Source organism: Capsicum annuum, chromosome 9 (genome assembly GCF_002878395.1).
Source record: "Capsicum annuum cultivar UCD-10X-F1 chromosome 9, UCD10Xv1.1, whole genome shotgun sequence".
Lineage (NCBI taxonomy): Eukaryota > Viridiplantae > Streptophyta > Magnoliopsida > Solanales > Solanaceae > Capsicum > Capsicum annuum.
The window spans coordinates 216,338,872-216,355,694 of record NC_061119.1 but is presented as its reverse complement, the minus strand read 5'-3'; the positions used below and the strand labels follow the sequence as shown (position 1 = coordinate 216,355,694).

The window sequence follows — 16,823 nt, the reverse complement described above, 5'->3', positions numbered from 1 at the left end:
TAGTCTGTTTTAAAAAAGGATTCTTTTTCTTTTTTAATAATTTTTTAATTTTAACTTTCTACATGACATGCTTAAGATCACGAGATTACTGAATATTTTGATACATTTAACATATTTTTAATTTAACACCATATTTTTTTAAAACAGAGGGAGTAATAAAATAATAGTAGCATAATCAAAATGCACATAATATTTGAAGTTAGGTCTGTTATTTATGATTTTTCCACTTTTAGACATGTCGCATCATATTACAGTAAATCCCATCTTACTATAACTTTCCCCAAAAACCAAAATATAAATACCCAAAACAGTTCACCAAAAACTGAAATTTCAATAGGCCACCGGAGGCGGCACCGGAAAATGGATTTATTGCCGGCGGAATCATCACAAATACTACCGAAAAAGCACAGATTCCGTTCGTTAAAGCTTGTAAATGAGAATTTGGATGAAGTTTTATCGGAAACGCCACAAGGAGTTGAATACGGGAAGCTAGAAAATGGATTAACTTACTATGTTCGATCCAATTGCAAACCTAAAATGAGAGCTGCACTTGCACTTGCTGTTAAAGTTGGGTAAGTATCCCTTTTTTTCGAGTTTCATACCTTTTTAAAAATACGAATAATTATGTGGTTAATTTGCGAGTGAAGAATACACTTTTTTTTTTTTTTTTGAGTTTTCCGAGTGTGTGTGTGAGTTTTCTACGTGAATTATTATTCGATGATTTATGGAAATACACCTCGATTATCGGGGAATGATGGTGATATTTATGTTGCTAGTGAAGAGTAAAAAATGCACATAAAGTATTCTGTTTTTTCGAATTTCATGAGTGTGTGGGTTTTCTGCGTGAATTATTATAGACTATTTATCAAAATACAGCTTGATTATCGGGTTATTTGAGTTTTCTATGTGAATGATGGTGATATTTATGTTGTTAGTGAAGAGTAAAAAATGCACATAAAGTATTCTCGTTTTTCGAGTTTCATACCTAAGTGCGTGTGAGTTTTCTACATGAATTATTATAGACTATTTATCAAAATACAGCTTGATTATCAGATTGTTTTGAGTTTTCTATGTGAATGATGGTGACGTGTATGTAATTAGTTTGTAAGTGAAGAGTATTTTAGTTTTTTCGAGTTTCATACCTTTTTAAAATGCGAGTAATTATGTGGTTAATTTTTGAGTGAAGAGTATCCATTTTTTCGAGTTTTTTGAGTTTTCTACGTGAATTATTATTGTCTATTTATCAACATACAACTCGATTATCGGGCTGTTTGAGTTTTCTATGTAAATGATGGGGTGATATGTATGTAATTAGTTTGTAAGTGAAGAGTATGCCAGTTTTTTGGAGTTTCATACGTGATTATTATCGACTATTTATCAAAATATCGATTATTGGATTGTTTGAGTTTTCTATGTGAATGATAATGATATGTATGTAATTAGTTTGTAAGTGAAGAGTATTTCAGTTTTTTCGAGTAATTATTATCGACTATTTATCAAAATACAGCTCGATTATTCGTTGTTTTGAGTTTCTATGTGAATGAAGGTGATATGTATGTAGTTAGTTTTAAGCGAAGAGTATTTCAGTTTTTCGAGTTCCATACCTTTTTAAAATACGAACAGTTATGTGTTTAATTTGCGAGTGAAGAGTATACATTTTGTTTCGAGTTTTCCGAGTTTTATACTTGAGTGTGTGTGAGTTTTCTACGTGAATTATTATCGACTATTTATCAAAATACAGCTCGATTATCGGGTTGTTTGAGTTTTCTATGTGAATGATGGTGATATTTGTTTTGTTAGTGAAGAGTCAAAAAATGCACATACAGTATACTCGCTTTTCGAGTCTCATACACGAGTATGTGAGTTTTCTACCTGAATTATCATTGACTCCTTGTCAAAATATACTCTGAATGATGGTGATATGTATGTAGTGAGTTTGTGAGTGAAAAGTATCCTAGTTTTTCGAGTTTCATACTTGATAAGGTGTGTGAGTTTACTACACGAGTTATTACATTCTCTTTTTCTATCTGAATAATAGTGATATTAATGTTGTTAGTCTGTGAGTGATCCCATTTTTTCGAGTTTCATACATGAATGTGTGAGTTTTCTATTGAATTATCATCGATTTTTTTATCAAAATATACCTCAATTATCAATTTTTTGAGTTTTCAATTTTAATGATGGTGATATGTATGTAGTGAGTTTGTGAGTGAAGAGCATCCTAGTATTTTCGAGTTTCATACCTGATTAGGTGTGTGAGTTTACTAATCCTATCAGAATGATAGTGATATTTATGTTGTTAGTCTGTGAGCGATCCCAGTTTCTTGCGTTTCATACCAGAGAGTTTAACTGCGATCGACTATTTATCAAAATACATCTCAATTTTCAACCATCAACTGTTCTCTTCTTCTCTTTGAAGTCAGTGGTGAGGTTTCGGGTAGGAAAAGGGAACAACTGACACCTCAATGATCAATTGTTACCTTTTTCTGTTTGAGTGATCAGGTCGAAAAACGGAACAAAGTGATAGTTAGACATTGTAAATATTTGAGAAATGGCTCAACTTACGATGTTCGATCTAATTGTAAACCTAAAATGAGAGCTGCACTTGCACTATCTGTTAAAGCTGGCAAGTAACTCAGTTTTTCGAGTTTCATACCTGAGTGTGCAAGTTATCTACCTGTATTATTATTGGTTACAAGTATCTCAGTTTTTCGAGTTTCATACATGAGTGTGCGAGTTTTCTTCCTGAATTTTTATCGATTATAAGTAATTTAGTTTTTCGAGTTTCATACCTGAGTGTGCGAGTTTTTTACTTGAATTTATGGGACTATTTATCAAAATTTACCTCAATTATCAATTGTTTGATATTTCTATGTGAATGATGGTTGTAATTATGTTGTTATTTTGTGAGTGAATAATATCTCAATTTTCGAGTTTCATACCTGAGTGTGTGAGTTTTCTACATGAATCATTAAGACTATTTGTCAAAATATAGCTCAATTATCAATTGTTCTCTTTTTCCATATTTGAATGATGGTGATATTTATGTACTTAGTTTGTTTCTATAATTGTGGGATACACTGTTCATTTACTGTGATTTGGCTTTAGACTGGTTTGTTTTGATTGAGTGCTGTGCAAGTTTTACTGTATTTGTATGGTTGTGTTACTCAATGTGGAATGTGGGGGTTGAGCTAATTCAACATTCAACCAAGTGCACCATTTACCCTTTTGTGGCAATTTTGCCAACAGATAATATTATGCAAATTTTAAAAAATATATACATAAAATAACTAATTTTACGGTGAGATCACGGATTCACGTGCCCTTGAGTAGCGGCATGAAAATTGAGCAATTGTCAAGCAATGCTAACCCCAGGTGTTTGAACTAGTTTTCATGCAACTCTACTAATTCCACGAGATACTTTCCTCCAACAATAGATGCTAAGTAACTCCGTCCACAAATGCTGCGACATACTGGAAGTGTTAACCCTTATTAACAATATTAGATTGGATTAAGTTATGTAAACTGACATTGAAAATTATTTTTCCTTCGAGAAGTGGTTTAACTTACTATGTGTAATCCAATTCTAAACATTAAATGAGAGCTGCATTTGCACTTGCTCTTGCTGTTAGCTGGGTATGCCCTAATTTCTTTTAAATATATCTTTTATGCGGTTACTTAGAGCCTGTTTGGATTGACTTATTATAAGGGCTTTCAAGTCAAAATAGCATTTAAACACTTTTGAGTGTTTTGGTAAAATAAAAAGTGCTTTGAAGTGCTTCTGTTTAAGCCAAAAAGACCAAAATAAGACAAAAGCTATAGGCCCATCCAAGCAGGTTCTTAGTTTGTTTATACAATTGTGGGATATACTGGGATTTGAACCTTGGAGACTCATGGTTCTCAAATATCTTTTATGCGGTTACTTAGAGCCTGTTTGGATTGACTTATTATAAGGGCTTTCAAGTCAAAATAGCATTTAAACACTTTTGAGTGTTTTGGTAAAATAAAAAGTGCTTTGAAGTGCTTCTGTTTAAGCCAAAAAGACCAAATAAGACAAAAGCTATAGGCCCATCCAAGCAGGTTCTTAGTTTGTTTATACAATTGTGGGATATACTGGGATTTGAACCTTGGAGACTCATGGTTCTCAACTCACTTCATTAACTACTAGGCCACACCCTTGGTGCGACTTTATAAATTATTTTTACTACGAGAAGTTCCTACTTGTCTATCCATCTCTGAGATGTTTGGATTTTTCAAAACTCCATGGATATGCAAAAGAGAAATGCTATTCATTCATATCAAGATAGAGGTTTTACTTGTTTAAATACTAGCAATTAAGGTGAAGCAGGGTTCTTTATTGATCTAGCTGAAAGGACGGGACACGTGCAAAGATAAAGTGCATCACCTAATAGAATTAATGGTTTTAGAATCCAACTGGACAAAAGAAAAAGATATTTTCAAGTTGCATGGTAGCTTTTTCTTCTTCTCGATTTGTCTAAATTAACTTGGTTAACCTTTTTTTTCTAGATTACGAATCTAGTAACGTAATAGAGTTTCAGGTGTGCAGTCGGTGTACAAAATTTAAGGCTTATTACATGTTTGCTATTTCAGCAGATCATAAAATCAACTGCCTTTATTGCTTTGAACTTATTTCTTTGGGGCTAAAATGAGAATGAACTTTCAACATATTTATTTTATGAGTAAGGGGGTAATGCAATTAATGCATAATAGCATATGGTAAATTAGCTCCAGATAATGGTTAAAAAAGAAACTCTAAATCCTTTGCGACTTTCTTGATTGTTGCTCAATCATTTTGTATCACTCTGGCCCAAAAGAAACAAGACCTTTTGGGTGTTAATCACCCGCAAATCATTCTGCATAGAGCAAAACTCAACATAGTATAACAGAGGAGTTGCATAGTCAACATTGGCTCAAATTTCCTTCCCACTTTTTACTTCCAATTCTTTTCGTAACCTTGAAATATTAACTCAATCTGGTGCGTCCATATACTGCACTTGAAGTCACCATTGGGCAGTGGGCTTCTTCATATTCCTGACAGCAATGTGCGAGCATAGACTCGGCTGAAAGTTAGGTCAGAATATAGCGTTATCACGTTCAAATATTTGGAATTTAACTTATGTGTTGTTAATTTTTGAAGTTTTACTTTGCAATATGCTCTATGACTAGGATACACCTAGATTGCAATGACTTGTTTAGATTTGTTCTCTGTCCTTCAATTATGTCTCATCAGGAGTTAGGGTCACGTTTAATACATCAGAGTAAAGAAATCACGTTCATCACTGATGAGAAACAAATCATATCTAAACTTTGAAGGAACATAATAAGTCAGTTTAACTGAGTACATCTAGATGAAGTTCTTTGTTGTTGTCTTTTACTCTTCCTTAACTACTAGCACAAGTTCCTTTCCTTTCTATATTAGTTACTAGTTGAAGAAATCTGCCCTCTTTCGCTCATTTAAAGTATTTGATGGACTGATAACTGATTTTCCCCCCTCACGCGCCCCCCCAAAAAAGAAAGAGAGAGTGAAAAAGAAAAAGTATGCACATCATCTGATATCTGAATTAGGTTCGGTATTTTAATCAAAGAAAAGCAACAGAACTTATATTGGCAAGAAAATTCTTTGGGTGCAGAGCTAAAATGTAGAAACTGAACAATACTCCTAGAATTACTTTCCTTGCTAGTGAATAAAAGGGGAAGGCTTGTTATTGGCCGGTGTTGCAAATATTTTTTTGACTTAATTGATAAAGAGACCGGAATATTGAAATAGAATTCCATAATTGTGAATAATACATGCTATTATAACGTTTTGAAGGAAAAATAATTTTTGTGGTACACGATGCAAGGGAAATCACAAGCATGATTATGTATGTGTCGAGAGAATGTGTGGAAGGAAAGTTAGGAATGCAATGGAAGTTACTGAGCTATCAAAAGACTTGAACTTTAAGAGTTTACTTTTATTTTTGGTAAGTAAACTTGCCTGTTAAGTGTGAGCCTCCATGCCCTTGAGTATTTGCTTGGCCAGTTTGATTTTCTTTCGGGCAGTCGTTTGACATCAATTTTGCTTCATTATCGCCTATTAAAGCAGCGCTTTCTTCTTTATGATAACTGACGTGCTAATTCTTTTGATAAGAGATAGTTCACATGCTAATTAAGTTCAATGTATTAATCCATCACAGCTCAGTTTTAGAAGAAGAGGAAGAACGTGGAGTTGCTCACATAGTTGAGCATCTTGCTTTTAGTGCCACAGAGAAGTACACAAATCACGATATTGTCAAGTTTCTAGAGAGTATCGGCGCAGAATTTGGTGCTTGCCAGAATGCAGTGACGTCTGCCGATGAAACTGTTTATGAGCTATTTGTCCCTGTAGACAAACCTGAATTATTGTCTCAGGCGATCTCGGTGTTGGCTGAGTTCAGTTCAGAGGTGCATTTAGTTCCTTTCTCATGGTATCATTTTGATCATATCAAGTTTTCTTATTTGAGTTTGCTATTTATAGGTCAGAGTGTCACCGGATGACTTGGAAAAGGAAAGAGGAGCAGTAATGGAAGAGTATAGAGGAACCAGGAATGCCAATGGAAGGATGCAGGATGCACACTGGGTTCTCATGATGGAAGGTTCAAAGGTAACACTTCTAGCTCTTCTTGACTTATTATTGGTTCCACTTGTCCTTTTCTCCACCCAAAAACAGTGATTTTTTCTTTGAATTCACTCTACTTACTAGAGAGAAACATAAAGCGCAATAAGATGGCTAGTTAGCAACCATGGGTGTGGCCTAGTGGTCATATAATGGGTTGAAAACCATCAGTTGAGACAAAACACTAGGTGAGTTTTTGTTACTGGTGTGAGATGACATATATCCCGGGGAATTAGTCAAGGTGCATGCAAGTTGTCTTGGACACAACGGTTGTCAAAACAAAAAAGATGGCAAGTTATATTACTCTTTAACAAGATGGAAATGGTCTTCCATATAAAGCTATGAGTTGTTTTCTTTTTTTCTTTTTTTATTACTATTATTTTTAATAAGAAAACAATGCTATGAGCTTTCTATGTTTATTTTTATTTGATTTTGGGGCAAGCATTGTGTATGAGTTGACGTACTCATGAATATACCTAAACTAATTGAAAGAGCTAATTTCTTGACTTCCGTTGCTGATTTTAAACTATGTTGTTGAATTTATTTCCTCAACTGACTGCTCTCATCCTCATCTCCTTCTCTATTAGTATGCTGAGCGGCTGCCTATTGGACTGGAAAAGGTGATCCGAACAGTTTCTCCTCAGATAGTAAAGCAATTTTACAAGAAGTGGTATCATTTGCAGAATATGGCCGTTATTGCTGTTGGGGACTTTCCCGATACGCAGGTTCGTAGACTGTTACCTTTTCTGTCTGTCCCAGTTATCTGATTTATTTCCATCAATGGCAATATCGATCATGTAATTAGTGTTGAAATTATTGGTGATATATACATATATATTTGGTATATTTCTAAGTTTCTTGACATTATAAACAATTTAAAATCTTTTCTCGGTTTCTGACATATTCAAAGGGGATAAATAATACTTGCTATCTAATCCTAAACCGCTGGCCAATACTTTAGTCGATTAACTCATAACTGAGATGGAGTTAACTTAGATCTTATCTTTACATAAAATTTTGCAATTAGACATTATCAACTATATTAATCACTTCCCTTTCTCTTTGGCAGAGTGTTGTTGAGTTGATAAAAGCACACTTTGGACAGAAGATCTCAGCAGTTGATCCTCCTCTTATACCATACTATTCGGTTCCATCACATGATGAGCCACGATTTTCATGCTTGGTGGAATCTGAGGCAGCTGGGGTTAGTACCTGCAGATCTTTCATTAATCACAGTAGATCCATTGTGCCTTTTTGCTGTTCTGGGTTTTTTCTAACACGTTTCTTTTGAAACGAGTTGTAACAGTCAGCGGTGATGATCAGCTGCAAAATGCCCGTGGAAGAGCTCAAGACAGTGAAAGATTACCGGGAATTGCTCACTGAATCCATGTTTTTTCATGCTTTAAACCAGAGATTTTTTAAAATATCTCGTAACAAAGATCCTCCTTTTTATTCTTGCTCGGCTGCAGCAGATATCCTTGTTCGTCCAGTTAAGGCCTATATAATGACATCATCCTGTAAGGACAAGGGTACTGTTGAGGCCTTAGAATCAATGTTAACAGAGGTGTGCTTCCAAATCCTTATGAATTATTTTGTGCTTTCAAGTTGTTTCTGATACTTTGGTTCCAGGTAGCTAGAGTAAGAATTCATGGCTTTTCTGAACGTGAAATATCTGTTGTTCGGGCTCTGCTGATGTCAGAGATTGAATCTGCATATTTGGAGCGAGATCAAATGCAATCAACCAGCTTACGTGATGAATTTTTGCAGGTGCTTCTAATTACTTCCCTTTTTTTCTCTCTAGTCGCTTTGCTGCAGACCTTTTTAGTTGGTGAATATCAAGTGTATATAAAACTTAGTAAAAAGCTGAATCATATACACCTATTCCACAATGTATGAGTCTCAAGTGATCTTGTTTTCTCTTTATAGCATTTTCTCCGGAATGAACCTGTTGTTGGGATTGAGTATGAGGCACAGCTTCAGAAAACTCTACTACCCCGTGAGTGTGCTCGTATTTCCCTTTTGTGTACGAGTTCTTATATATTTCTGAAACAGCATTGTTTTTAGGAGGGAAGAGAGAATGAGAAAGAATTTTGTTCTCATTTCACCTGATGGAGAGGATGTTAATATTGCTTAATCTTTTCTGATTGAATAGACATATCAGCATCTGAGGTTTCCAAATACTCTGAGAAGTTTCAGACTTCGACTAGCTGCGTTGTAAAAACAATTGAGCCCCGAGCATCTGCTGCAGTGGATGATTTGAAAGCTGCTGTAATGAAGATTAATTCTCTTGAAAGAGAAAAAAACCTTCCTCCTTGGGATGATGAAAATATCCCAGAAGAGATTGTCTGTGTAAAACCAGATCCGGGGTAACTTATATCACATTTAACTTTGACAATCTCTTATTTTACCTAATACTAGTATTGCATATGTAATGGACAAAGTCTCGCAACTCAATATATTGTTTTTATGTAGGCTACCATGTCATAGAATTTTAAAATGCAGTTCATCGGTGTTTATGCTTTTGTATTTTGCTTGGACACCTGTAATGTGATCTGCAAGGCAATGCATCATTCTTAGCAGATGTACTTGATAATTTTTTCTGTGTTGCGATTTGTTACTTTGTTATTTAAACAAATATGCATGCCTATTTCGGAGAACCTGTCATTTCTTTTTCCAAAATAGGGATGAAATCCAGGATAGTTAAACATAATCAATTAGTTGTGACATGATGTTTGCATAGTATGCTTATATAATTTAGTAAGGCATTTGGCCGTGGCTACATTTTGGTCTGGTGTTATTCAGGTACAATTTGACTTCTGTTGGTTATTTTTAGCTCACTGATATATGTTGAAACTGATCCTAGTTTGTTGTTTCAGGCATATAATACAGCAGCTTGAATATTCCAATATTGGAGCCACTGAGTTGATTTTATCGAATGGAATGCGAGTTTGCTATAAGTGTACTGACTTCCTTGATGACCAGGTAATATTTTCCTAGGCACTGAGGTTAAGCTGGAGACTTTCTATGAAATTTTTATGCAGAGGTTTCCATATCTTATTTCTCTTCAGTGATAACGTTTTCTTATCAACCTTCCGTTGGGATGCTGTCATAGGCTAGTGAATGAATGTTACAAGTAGTCATTCTTGTCTTTGAAGATAGTAGTTTGGTAAAAAAGCCTTATGGATGCTCATGAAACCTATGCAACACTGTTTTGGCTGCCTAAGAGTAATGACGTGCCATTGCAAATTAATTAAGTTTTGATTTCTTTTTAGTTTCTAGGACAACGCTTCTGCCTTCTTTACCAAGCCAATCTCTCCATCCCAAGATATCCATGAGTTGTGAAATCTAGCTTTTGCTGCTCATTAAAGAGTTTCATTTTTTTTTTTAAAAAAAAGATACCTCTTCAATTAGTAACCCTGGGAACACATTTTTTTTGAGTCGAAGTTGATGTGGTACTTGTTATTCCTATTAACATCCTTTTTTTTTTTTTTAAAAAAAAAGATACCTCTTGAAATAATAACTCTGGAAACACATTGTTTTTTGAGTCCGAGTTGATGTGGTACTTGTTATTCCTATTAACATCTTGTTTAAATAGGTTTTATTCACAGGGTTCTCATATGGGGGTTTGTCTGAACTCCCTGAGAATGAATACTTTTCATGTTCAATGGGGTCAACCATTGCTGGAGAAATTGGTATATTTGGTTATAGACCATCAGTACTCATGGATATGCTTGCTGGAAAAAGAGCTGAAGTTGGTACAAAACTTGGAGCATATATGAGAACTTTTTCTGGTGATTGTTCACCTTCAGACTTAGAAACTGCATTGCAGGTTAGACCATTTTCCAGAAGTGCACATCCATCTATTTTGTTATCTTCTCTCTCTCTCTCTCTCTCTCTCTCTCTCTCTCTCTCTCTCTATACATGTATGTGTCTGTCTGAATTCATGTATAGCACATAAGAAAACAAAAAGCATGCTCTAAATGATAGATCCTCCGTATCAGTTGTCTCAAGGAGAAAACTGCCAAATTCGGATGAGTTGGTTGGACCTAGTAAGTATTGAGCAGGAGTTTTAAGATCCATAATGATTCCTTGGGATCCTTTGAAGATGACATGAGATTTCTATTCAAAGAGTAGTTAGAAAGTCTTCTTGATTGGTATTCCATACATGTCCATTAAGTACCAACAATATTACAAGGAACCATGTGGGGTATCTCTATAAAGAGCGCGGGACCTAAATATTAGATATCGAATATACAAATAGAATTACAAGCGTGGATGTCCGTAAAGCTAAAGTTATTGTAAACCTCCAAAAACACAAGCTTATAGAATGTATCTAAAAGAAATTATCACATGACAATTGATCGCACTCCAACTATCTTTTCAGAGTGAACACGTGTTTTATTTTATAACTTTGTTTCAAGTGAGTGCTGTTAATGAAATTTCAAGCAGCAATGGCATGTCGTATCTGCTTGTCTGCCCCTGATATTTTATTTCCTGTCAGAATTTTTTTAGAGAGACACTTATCAGAATTGTGGTCCTCTAAAATTTGCAAAGTAAAGGCGCTCAGCTATTGATGAGTAGCTTTGAATGGCAATAGTCGGGATCTCAAGGTGTAGTTGTGTCAAATGTTTTCTCTTTTGTAAAATTTTAGTTGAAAACCAGTTTCTTTAATTGATCTTATGGAAAGTTCTTTCCTATCTATTGAAAAATATATTTTCTAGATAATAGTGGCAAGATTATTCAGAAAATATTCCCTCTATTCCATAATAAGTGAATTGTTGAGGCATTTTTCAATGTTCAAATTAACTTAATTGTTCAATCTTCAAGAGTAATGTTGGGATTTTCTTCCACTTTTACCCTTCATTGGATTTTTTATACGATGAGTTCAAAAAACTTAATTGCTCTTATTAACTTATTGTTTTGAATTATTTTCTTGAGAGTAGTTATCATGATCAATACTTTGGAGTTTAAAGAATAGTTTGACAATAATTAAAAAGGGCAAAAATGGAAAGTAATGTCTAATATATGTTTTAATTTTCTTTTCTAAATACGTGTGCATTATCTCAGCAATTCACTTATTATGGAATAGAGGGAGTATTATTTATCAACATAATAGTAGTGATAAAAGAACATTACTTTAATCTTGGTGAGCAGAGTTACTCGGTACCTGTGTTGGTGGGAGATTGCTGGTACCTCGTGAAATTAGTCGAGTTGCAAGCAAGCTGGCACCACGATTATCCAAGAAAACATCACTTTAATTAAGAAAATTTTAAGTGGCTGTCTTGTTCTTTAACCTTAATTTTTTTTGTCCTACTTGCATGTGGCATTCAATTCTTGCATTCTGCAACTTCTCAGCTTGTATATCAACTTTTCACAACAACTGTTGAGCCTGGGGAAGAAGATGTAAAAATAGTGATGCAAATGGCCGAAGAAGCCATACGTGCTCAAGAGAGAGATCCTTACACTGCATTTGCGAATAGAGTGAGGGAGCTCAATTATGGGAACTCCTACTTCTTCAGGGTAATATGACTTTCAATCTGCATTGTCAACTATGTAGTGACGAGTTTATTCATGACTTACATAGTAGATTGTTTTCTTGCAGCCAATCAAATTTAGTGACCTTCGAAAAGTCAACCCATATAAAGCTTGCGAATATTTCAATAGTTGCTTCAAGGATCCCTCAACTTTTACAGTGGTGATTGTTGGGAATATTGACCCTTCTATAGCATGTCCATTGATGTTACAGTACTTGGTAGGTACTACAATTTCTAATGGTGTTGGTCCCTAGCATTGTTCAGCATTTATCATTAGTTTATTCTTCACTATGCAGGGTGGAATTCCAAAGCCCACTGAACCAGTTCTACATTTCAGTCGTGATGACCTCAAAGGCTTGCCTTTTCAGTTCCCTACGACGATAACTAGGTGGTTTCCGTGTTATTTTCTCTCCAATTAATAATGTAGTTAAGCTATTCTCTTTCAGTTAATGAAGCTGATTGATTACAGGATACCTTAGCTTCAAAGATTTTTCTTTTGCACCTTGACCTTCTTCATTTTTCTTTTTCCCCTGATGCCTTATGGTTTTTGAGTTGGGTGCTTGGTGAGGGAGTCCTAATGATATGATTTTTCTATTATATTGTTCTTCTGAAACTAACAAATTATATTCAGACACAAACACGTATATCGTTTGTACTTCTTTGTTTTGTTTTCTTTATTTTGATGAAGGGAAACAAATTTGAAAGAAAAGATCCAACTTGATTAGGGGCCTAGTGCTCCCATTGTTGCTGTTTATTTTCTTCTATGTGATAAACTATTGAAGTTCTCCGATGTGCTTTCTGTGCAAAATTTCATCCCCATATAATGTGTTGCATGTGATTGTAGAGAAGTTGTTCGAAGCCCAATGGTGGAAGCACAATGCTCAGTGCAGTTATGCTTTCCTGTCGAGTTAAAGAATGAAAACATGGTATGTGGTTTTGACTTTTGAATTAGATACCTAATATAAGATCTATGTTCACATTCTTAAGCTTTTCTTGTCTAGGGGTACATTGAAATATACACTATCTCGTCTTATTTACAGATGGAAGACGTTCATTTTGTTGGATTTCTGAGCAAGCTTCTGGAAACAAAGATAGTACAGGTTCTCCGCTTCAAGTATGGACAGGTGTGTTCGTGTGTAATCTGTGTGATATTCTGCAATGCATTTCGATAACTTGTTATTCTTGAATTTTTTTGTGCCTTAGATTTATTCTGCTGGAGTTTCTGTCTTTCTTGGCGGCAACAAACCTTCCAGAGTTGGCAATATCCGTGGAGATATTAGTATAAATTTCTCCTGTGATCCAGACATCTCATCGACGTTGGTATGTTTGCATTTCTTTACCCGCATGTAGCAAAAGAATGGTTAGCAAATCTTGACATCACAAATTGTTGATAAGGTTGATCTTGCTTTGGAGGAAATATTACATCTTCAAATGGAAGGACCTTCAAATGACGATATTATGGCCGTGCTAGAAATCGAGCAAAGAGCACATGAAAATGGGTTACAGGTGAATTTTACCAGAATCATTGTCCACAGAGGATTAAAAGTTTCATTTGATTGCAAATATTGTGAGAAGATGGATAATGAAGTGTGACAGATCTAATACATAGTACTAAAGTTCCAAATTTCTGATGTCTAAATTTTAGAGTTTGAATATCCATTTGATCCGCTGCTGATTGCTTTTTTTCTTTCAGGAGAATTACTATTGGCTTGATAGAATATTGCGAAGTTACCAGTCACGGATCTATTCTGGTGATGTTGGCAATTCTTTTGAGGTTTGTTTTCAGTTCTGTGCTCGTACAATTCCTTAAATGCGATCTGCTATGTCTGGTCCTTCTTGTTCCTTGTGCGTGTTGAGCTTATCCCATTATTTGTCATTAATGCCTATCTGAAATAATGACTGTTTTCATTTTGAGATTGTATATTTACAGTGTTGAATATGAACAAACAGTTGTAAATTGGGGTTTCCTCAAAATTTTCATCCTATTGGTTTACTATATGTCATCTGTATCTAAAGGATTTGGCCTGACATGTTTATGAAAACTCTCAAATTTGGCTCTTTGAGTTTTTCCTACTACCGTCATAGGGGGAAGAGAGAACATGGGTAGTCAAATTTAAGAAGTTTGGAAATTTTAAGATGTAAATGCTTTACTCTTTTTTTTTTTGGTAAAAGCTCCCTTTCGCTGCCGCAGTGGACCCTTTGGAATTTCTGTATAGTTCTTCATTTGAAACTCCCCATTTTGCTGCCACAGTGGATTATGTAGTGTCAATTATGTACAGAGAATGGTGTCTTGTGTAATTTGTTTAATTCTCTTATGCAGGTCCAAGATGCTTCACGTTCCAAAGTGAGAAACATCTTAATGCCATTAACTGCCCAACAAGCCTTGCAAAGAATTCTGCCGTTCCCTTGTAAAAAGCAGTATACCGTAGTAATTTTGATGCCTCAGGCATCTCGTATAAAAAGGTTGAAGTTAATGATGGAATCTGTATCCAAGAGTTACTCAAGAGATGCAAAGGTTAGTCTCATATTTCCTCTTACAGCATCATGATCCCGATGTCCGTTTATCTTTGTAATGTCTTCCCTCTTTGCGTTTTCCTTACGTGCAACTTAGTTCCATGTCTTGGAGCTCTGAAATTGATATACATGCATGAATATGGAATTATCAAAATGGTGCTATTGCTTTCTTTCCTAGGCTGTAATTTATACATCCATAAAACCATAACCTTCAACCTTCGAAATCATTCTTCGTGTTTCTGCTTTTTTATACATTGTTTTTCTTTTTTTTTTTGATGTCTTGCCCACTATTTCAGATTTTGGCTGGAATTGCTGGTGTAACAGTTTTATCCCTCAGTTTATGGAAATACTCCCGAAGTACACTGAGATCGTAGTAGAGAACTTTGCTGAGAAAAAAGACTTGGCGGAAGCAGCAGTACCGTCAAATGGAATGCATGAAAGATTTTCCTTCAATTTTTTGCCAAAAGATCTGTTCATACTCAGCTTTGGCCTTCTTGTACCATAGATCGATGCACCATTATTATCGGTGACTGTTATGAAGAACATTAGGTTTTGCCAGGATTAATTTACTTAGGAAGTTGGATGATCCATTTTGCTTGTACTAATGTATGACCCAAAGTTAGTCTTTAAACAATGTCTCTTCTTGAGTTATATCCCCATCTTATAATTGAGAAAGTATGAGGTTCTTTTTTCCTCCTCGAGTGAACGTGCTATTATTCAGAACTCGGAATCAAAATAAGTCATAGAAGTAAAAAAAAAAGTGATCAAAATAGGCCATCTATTTAAAAAGTTATCAAAATAGGTTAAACGTAATAATTTATTACATTTTTCACTTTTTTGTTAACGGTCAATTAACGGAATTGATTTTTATTAAAACGTAAGAATTTCTTATGTTTTGTCAGATAAAGAAATAAAAACTTATATTTTCTTACGTTTTACACGAAAAATTAGATAAAATAAAGTCAGTGAGTTGTCAAATCAAATTTTCAGATAATCATCCCTTCAACGTAAGAAATAGGTGGTAACTTTTGCACGTATTTCTTTTTTCATCAACTTTTTGATAACTTTTTAAATAGGTGGCTTATTTTGGTTCTGAATTTTATTTTTGGTAGAATGTATAAGAACAATGCAAAATATACTGTATTAGTAATGTTTTTATTATTTATGCTTGTATTAGTTATGCATGTATTATTTCTTATACATTGTTTGGTTTGATGTATAAGAAATAATACATCTTACATAATTTCTATAAAAGAAAATTTCGTTTACAAAAATAACTTTCTTTAATTTTGTACACTTTTTTGCAACAAAGTTCTTTTGTTATTTCAAAAATAATTAGTATTGTTGAACTATTATATATATAGAGGTTTAGGATTAATTGCAAGGCCTTCATCTTTGCGCAAAAATGTTATGCCGATGGATTAACACAAAAATAAAATATGTTATAGTTATTTAAATCAACCATCCATTGTTGTAAATTCAAATGGTGGGAAAAGAAATTGTGAAATGTTTTGAAAAGATTCACTATTGCAAATTAAAATGACGAGAAAAGAAATGGTGAAATATTTTGAGAGTAAAACTGAGGGGTATTAAGATCATTTAATAAGTTAATGCATGTGTTTAAAGTCTTTGTATTACTAATACATAGGAAATAGAGTGTATTATTAATACACATTTCAACACACAATGGAGTATATAACTAATACTTGCATTAGTTATACATAGGCAAAAAGTCGTACCAAATAAGGTACTAGCAGTACACATTAACTAATGCATGCATTGTATTTTACAATACACACTACCAAACGACCCTAAAAGTGAATCCAACTATGCTAGGATGAATCAACTTGTGATTCTTGACTTGCATCTAAGTAAGTATATTTGGCAAGTATTGTGCTAATTACTACCTCTTTGGTTCTGTCACACCAAAGTTTATGATTCATAAACATTAGAAGTATCAAGTTGGTTTACACTTGAAGCTAGGCATATTAAACCAAAGAAATTAAGTGACTAGAGTGGGCTTTTCCCATTGATATTGTACGAAGGATTGATGATAGGGTTAACGTTCACTCCTCACTTTTCGCCTTAACTATGCTATTGGAGGTCCTGGAAAAGTCGAA

At 34.4% G+C, this 16,823-nt stretch overlaps 1 protein-coding gene across 2 annotated transcripts; it reads left to right on the top strand.

The window, feature by feature from the left end:
• Positions 1–209: 209 nt before the first annotated feature.
• LOC107840948 (zinc protease PQQL-like) lies at positions 210–15,354 on the top strand. 2 transcript variants are annotated; one of them, XM_016684903.2, is made up of 21 exons: positions 210–572; positions 6,198–6,444; positions 6,518–6,643; positions 7,243–7,380; positions 7,725–7,859; positions 7,962–8,219; positions 8,285–8,422; positions 8,582–8,651; positions 8,808–9,021; positions 9,532–9,637; positions 10,251–10,484; positions 12,011–12,175; positions 12,258–12,407; positions 12,486–12,577; positions 13,034–13,115; positions 13,230–13,313; positions 13,393–13,509; positions 13,585–13,695; positions 13,883–13,963; positions 14,510–14,704; positions 15,000–15,354. In XM_016684903.2, the coding sequence occupies exons 1-21, from the start codon at positions 361–363 to the stop codon at positions 15,075–15,077; spliced, it is 3,033 nt and encodes a 1,010-aa protein (XP_016540389.2). In that variant the 5' UTR covers positions 210–360; the 3' UTR covers positions 15,078–15,354. The 2 variants fall into 2 exon arrangements, with proteins under 2 accessions (XP_016540389.2, XP_047252548.1); XM_047396592.1 differs by lacking the exons at positions 13,883–13,963; positions 14,510–14,704; positions 15,000–15,354 and having other exon boundaries at positions 247–572; positions 13,230–13,303.
• Positions 15,355–16,823: the final 1,469 nt, after the last annotated feature.